This window comes from Rhinichthys klamathensis, unplaced genomic scaffold (assembly GCF_029890125.1).
Source record: "Rhinichthys klamathensis goyatoka isolate OS25496 unplaced genomic scaffold, OSU_Roscu_1.1 h1tg000289l_1, whole genome shotgun sequence".
Lineage (NCBI taxonomy): Eukaryota > Metazoa > Chordata > Actinopteri > Cypriniformes > Leuciscidae > Rhinichthys > Rhinichthys klamathensis.
Window position 1 is genome coordinate 724,413 of NW_026606808.1, and position 6,020 is coordinate 730,432.

The following is a 6,020-nucleotide window of genomic DNA, read 5'->3' on the forward strand; positions in this document are numbered from 1 at the left end:
GTTTAAAATGTTTGTTTTTTTATTTCATGGTTTTTATCATAACTATTTCATAAGTCATCATGTGCATGTGATGGAAAATGCATCAAAATTTACTCTATTAATGAACACAATAACAGATTTGATGCACCTTCCTAATCATTTTGATAACCAGAACGAAAGGTTCTTTTCACATTCATCACAGTGTAATAACAACAAATAAAATGGACACAAAATTGTGCAACAATATTTTACTCAACCATAAAGTCAAGAGCAAAATGGACCATAATCACATTACAATCAAATACTGTGCAATGTGAACAAACTGTTGGCTAAAAATCACTGGATTGTTGAATGTCTTCCCACCCACATCATAAACGTGACTGATTTCCAGTACATATCTGTATGAATCAAAACAGCTATTTACAATGACTAAGTAATCAAAGGATTTATGGTACATATCACATAAAAAGAGTCTCAGCTTATGTAACTTGTCATGTTTTGCCAACAGAAAAAGACATCTGAATTGTTATCAGCATCTGACCAGAATGAAAAAAAGAAACAAAACTTAATTCTCCCAAACTGGGAATTTTTCAAAATGAGGTGTTAGATTTTTACAAACCACACCTTAAAAATAACTACAGACATTGCAAGCAAAGCAAAGCAAAGCGTAGGTCAAAAACAGTTGATGGTTTAGGAACAGCACGTTATTTCTTCTTGCCCTTGCTGGCTTTGCTGGCTTTGGCCAAGAGCGCAGGGTCAATCTGATCTGCAGCCAGTCCTCTGACGGAGAACAGACGGGCAGCCCGTTCCTGCAGGGTTCCTCCACACTTCATCCCTCGTTCCATCAGCTCTTTCTTCAGCCGCTCCAGACCCAAGGCCTCCAGCTGCTCCGGCCCACTCGCAGAGAGCAGATCCAGCTCCGCCTGAAGAGAGAGGTCAGGATTATCAAACAAAAAAACATTTCCAACAGGAACAACCACATCAGGAGGAGATCTTACCACTTCCAGAGCCTGACTGCTCTCGGCTGGGCCGCTCTGTGCTTCTGTGGGCGCAACCTGCAACTTCTCCTGTTCAGTGCTGCAGTTTTTAATGATGTCAACCTGCAACTTCTCTTCTGTGCCACTGTTTTGTCTGATATCAACCTGCACCTTCTCCTCACCAGTGCTGCGATTTTGACTGAGATCGACCTGAACCTTCTCCTCTTCTGTGCCTCTGTTTTGGCTGATATCAACCTGCAACTTCTCTCCAGTGCTGCCATTTTGACTGAGATCGACCTGCAACTTCTCTCCAGTGCTGCCATTTTGACTGAGATCGACCTGCAACTTCTCTTCTGGGCTGCTGTTTTGGCTGATATCAGCTGTACGTTCCTTCTCGGCCTCCTTCTGCACCTCTTCCTGGTTGTGTGTTGGGGAGCCCGTTGGACTCGAGGAGGAGCTGCTGGTGCTGCTGGGCTGGCCCTGAGGTTCTGTCCTGTCGCTCCCCCTGGTGGTTGAAGCCGGCACAGCTGGTTTGGGAACATCTGAACTACAGGAAGCCCCAGAGGTGGATGGAGAGGCATCGCTGTCACTGTCATCACTTCCTTCACCAGAGCTGCCCATGTCTTCCAGTTCTCCAATGCCAGACCTAATGGATTAAAGAAGGCATATTGCAGATTTGAAATTGTAGAATTTGAATTTCATCTTTGTAGTCCATCTACATTTCCTTTATCATTGCCCACAACATATGGGAAATCATCTCACCAGAAACATTTCTTCTTTGCTTTCTTTTGGCCGTCGGTTGGTGACGGACGCTTGCGGCTCAGTTTATCGTCCGCCTGAACGAGACCACTAGAGGAAGCCTGCATGCCTGAATAGTAGAGAATTTTATTTTCAACTTTTACCTTTACTGTCAAGAATAATTAGGGATAGGTGATATATTGAACATTTATATCATTCAATATATAAAAAAAATATGTATATATATATATATATATATATATATATATATATATATATATATATATATAGAGTTGTAATCAAAATTATTCAACTCCCATTGTAAATCAGGTTTATTGGTCAAATTTACTGACTTTTCGCTGTTTGCAATAAATAAATCAAACAAAAGTAATTGAAATAGGTCAACACAACAAATGTTTCAAGTAGTTTCCCCTTTTAATGACTTCCGCAGTCTCAAATTATTCAACCCCCTGAATAGAATCCCTCATAACAGCACAGATCTTCAAAGCTTTTTGTCTCAAGCACACCTGATGCAACTATTCAAGGGCTTCATTAGTTGCACCAGGTGTGCTTGAGCTAGAACACATGAAATATCTGAACTGGCTAGGTTTGTTTAGTGTCACGTTTGACTGCATGTTAGATTTACTTATTTTTATTGATAATACGATATAATTTTATAAATATAATAAATAATTGTATACATCACATTGCTGCAGCAATAAATGAATAAATTAAGGTCACTTTAAACATTTCTAAATTAATTATAATTATTTTTCTAGATAAATAAAACTTTTCATTTTGAAATCACAATTAACTAGTGTAAATGAGAGAATATATAAAAAGAGATATTTTACTTTATTAGGGTCTCTGATTTAAATATCTTAAAATACCAATCTTGTGATTGGTTCAAGTGAATTAGTAGTGGTCATTGTTTTTGACCATCTCTTAAAATAAATGAATCAAAAGATGTGATTCACTAGGATGAAACCTCTCTCTCTCTCTCTCTCTCTCTCTCTCTCTCTCTCTCTCTCTCTCTCTCTCTCTCTCTCTCTCTCTCTCTCTCTCTCTATATAGCTGTTTATAAATATTCATAATTCTTCTATGTAAATGTAATGTATCCTAGGCTGCACATGGAATTTGTACACAGAAAATCACCAAGTTACCTTTCAATACAGAGTCCTCCAGTCTCTCTGAGAGGTCGTGGCACTGCCGTTCATAATTCGTGTCGGTGAAATAATGTTTTGGCTCGGCCAATTTCCTCTGAATCCGCTCCAGACGACGCTGCTCCTTTTCCGCCTCTCGGTCGGATTGCTTTTTCAACCACTCTGCCATTCTACACCCAAACAAACATAAATATTCACTTACTCATACAAGCTAGATGTGATGCAGCTTATGAAAAGTAGAAAACACCAAATCCATAAAACATGAAATAAGTATATAATCAAACAAGCGTGCTAAAAATCCATATTGTAATAATTAGCATTACTCTTTCTCATGATTGACGTCTCGAAGTCTTCTTCCACTAAGATCTCTGCAGGCCTCGCGGTTTGTGGTCTTTTCGATTTGTGCACCGAGGGCCCTCAACATAGAGCCAAATCCTACAAAACAAATATGAGTTTAAAACATCTTTATAACTTTTAAATGTTCAAACCGTTATATAAATATATATTTTTACTTCAAAATAAACACTAACGGAATTATAATTTAGAACCAAGATTCCAAAAACTGAAATAAAAATATTATACAATTAATAATACCACCATTTGGGATTGGTTCCAAATTATGACAAATTAATTCCATTCCCATATTATAGTCGGGGACAAATGTATACCAAAGAAGACCCCAATCATTACTACAATATAAATCTATAAAACAATGAGTCAAATATCAAAAGCCAATCATATTGTAATATTTACAGACTTCAGACAGATCAATACTCGTCTGGTTAACGTTAACGTTACCTCCTTTGCCTCCTCGTAACCGAGGTTCGAGACGGTACACAACTCCAGACTGAAGCGGGTCTTCACTGTCAGAGACGCGGCCATTACTCTTCACATAGAAATCCGTACAACAGACGCCCTGAGGGAAATAAATACATACTTTAATCATCATCATCATCATCATCATCAGTGAGAGAGTATAGCACAACTAGAGTTCATATCACATTAACGTTCGGCTAATGATAGACTCACCTCTTTAACGGCAAAATGACTGATAAGATCGCTGACAGTCGAATCCGGCCCGACCGTTAGGTTAGTAAACCTCAAATTCGGCGAAATTACGAAGAGCTCCATGTTTTCTTCTCCTCTGTTTGTTCTCGAAGATGTGCTTATAAACTTCCGGTAAAAGCTGTGACGTACAACTGCGTTGACTCAACTACGGAAGCCGAGAGAACTTTCCAAATAGTAGTAAATTCAAAAGTCTTACAAGATTCTGAAGACAGTAAAGCTGTATTGCCTTTTTAATTTATATATATATAAATATAATAGTATTCATATATGTAATATTTTATGTTTCATATAATATTGACATGAAATATTTTATATTTATGATGTAATGTTTAATTTATTATTGTATTATAGGTGCTTTTCATTTCTAGTTATTTTGTACTATATTAAGTCTGTACATGATCTATTTGTGATGCGATAACTAAAAAATGTACTAAGAATAACAGAACCAAAATACATTTAATATTTGTTATGTTTAAATTATGATTTAAATAAATTACATAATCTATCAGTCATGTATGCTCTTATTTTGAAATGGTCTCTGCGTGCTCTACTCCTTATGACGTTTCAACATGGCGTCGCTCTGCAAGGTGATGTTCAACGTGAGTTCCAGATCATCTTTCTTCCCAAAACACAGTGTTTTAGCCACGCTTCGATCATTATACAGCTCAGACGCGAGCGGAGGAGAGGATGAATCGCCCGAGAGGGTGAAGAGCGGGTTTGCAGCCGCATATGATCTGCACTCGGACCTGCGACAGAGCGGCGACCGGAGCGCAGCGGCGCGGAGGAGCTCCAGGGACGAGACCTCCTTCACATCGCTCCTGCGACACTCCGCGCTCATGCAGATGGGTCCCGCCAAAGACAAGATCGTCATCGGGAAAATCTTTCACGTCCTCAATGACGATCTGTATATCGATTTCGGCGGGAAGTTCCACTGTGTGTGCCGGAGGCCCCCGGCCCCGGACGGGCAGAAGTACCAGAGGGGCAGCAGGGTGAGACTGAGGCTGGAGGATCTGGAGTTGACCTCGCGGTTCCTGGGAGCGACCAGCGACACGACGCTGCTGGAGGCGGACGCCACACTGCTGGGACTGATGGAGAGCAAAGAGACCAGGACCAAGGAATAGTTGCCATGGGCAACACTGAGATTGAACTTTGTTTGTGAATGAATGGACACTGTAATGTTTGAAATATATAAAATCGCACTGATTTTGATTCGTGTTTATTAATGTCTGAGCCCCTATACACACACACACACCCACATTCACAAACAGTCCTTTCAAAATCACAATATGGTTATTTATGTTACAATTATTCAAATGATCACAGAAGTACCGGGATAAAAGTATTTAGTTAAGATATAAACACTGATGTGAATGGTAACGATAGAGCAAATCACCCTTTAATTGTAACGGTACTTCAAATAACTATTGTATTAATTACATTGTTACACCAGTAAGTTAAGTGGCGACAAGTGACAGCTAAAAAATGTATCATTGAATAATTCACTCAAGAGGTGTTCATAACGCTGATTCATTCAATAATGATAGAAGTGAAGTATTTACAACAAGGGAGAATAATTCAATCAAACAAATAATCATTTTTAAATAGACAGCAGCTATTACAATTTTGTCAGAACCTCTAGTAAATTACGTTATTTTGTTGAGTTGTTTGTTCAGAATTGTAATCTCTATATGAACCCCCCAAAAATAGTGGTTCTCAATTTATCCAGAATAATTTATATATACAGTATATAGCTATATAGCCATTAAAAACATAACATGCCAATAAGTTAAATGTAACCTTTATTTTCACTTCATATTAAGCAGCATAAAAGAAAGGATCTAGCATAATTCCCCGAACATCCTATAAGAACATAAGTTACTTTTATATAAATAATAATTGCACAGCAAATCACAGTGATCATAAATTCTAACAAAATCATACACGAACAAGATCAATTTCTGAATCTCAAGTAAAACATTTCTTTAAATATCAAGGCCGTAATGGTGCAAACTTCAGAATGCTAAGTTAAGCTACATATGCAAGGTACAATAAAATATCTTACAGCATAAGGTTAGTGGCATGCAGTTTAGAATAA

General features: G+C 38.2%; 2 protein-coding genes across 2 annotated transcripts; one reads left to right on the forward strand and one right to left on the reverse strand.

Annotated features, from left to right (window-relative positions):
• Nucleotides 1-212: 212 nt before the first annotated feature.
• sde2 (SDE2 telomere maintenance homolog (S. pombe)) lies at nucleotides 213-4,052 on the reverse strand. Its single transcript, XM_056269746.1, has 7 exons — nucleotides 3,887-4,052; nucleotides 3,656-3,773; nucleotides 3,181-3,292; nucleotides 2,858-3,027; nucleotides 1,719-1,824; nucleotides 1,139-1,602; nucleotides 213-1,093 (listed from the first exon to the last, which is right to left on the reverse strand). Exons 1-7 carry the CDS (start codon nucleotides 3,986-3,988, stop codon nucleotides 684-686), a joined length of 1,482 nt encoding a protein of 493 aa, XP_056125721.1. The 5' UTR covers nucleotides 3,989-4,052; the 3' UTR covers nucleotides 213-683.
• A 413-nt stretch (nucleotides 4,053-4,465) lies between these two features.
• mrps28 (mitochondrial ribosomal protein S28) lies at nucleotides 4,466-5,114 on the forward strand. Its single transcript, XM_056269713.1, has one exon. It carries the CDS (start codon nucleotides 4,495-4,497, stop codon nucleotides 5,044-5,046), a length of 552 nt encoding a protein of 183 aa, XP_056125688.1. The 5' UTR covers nucleotides 4,466-4,494; the 3' UTR covers nucleotides 5,047-5,114.
• Nucleotides 5,115-6,020: the final 906 nt, after the last annotated feature.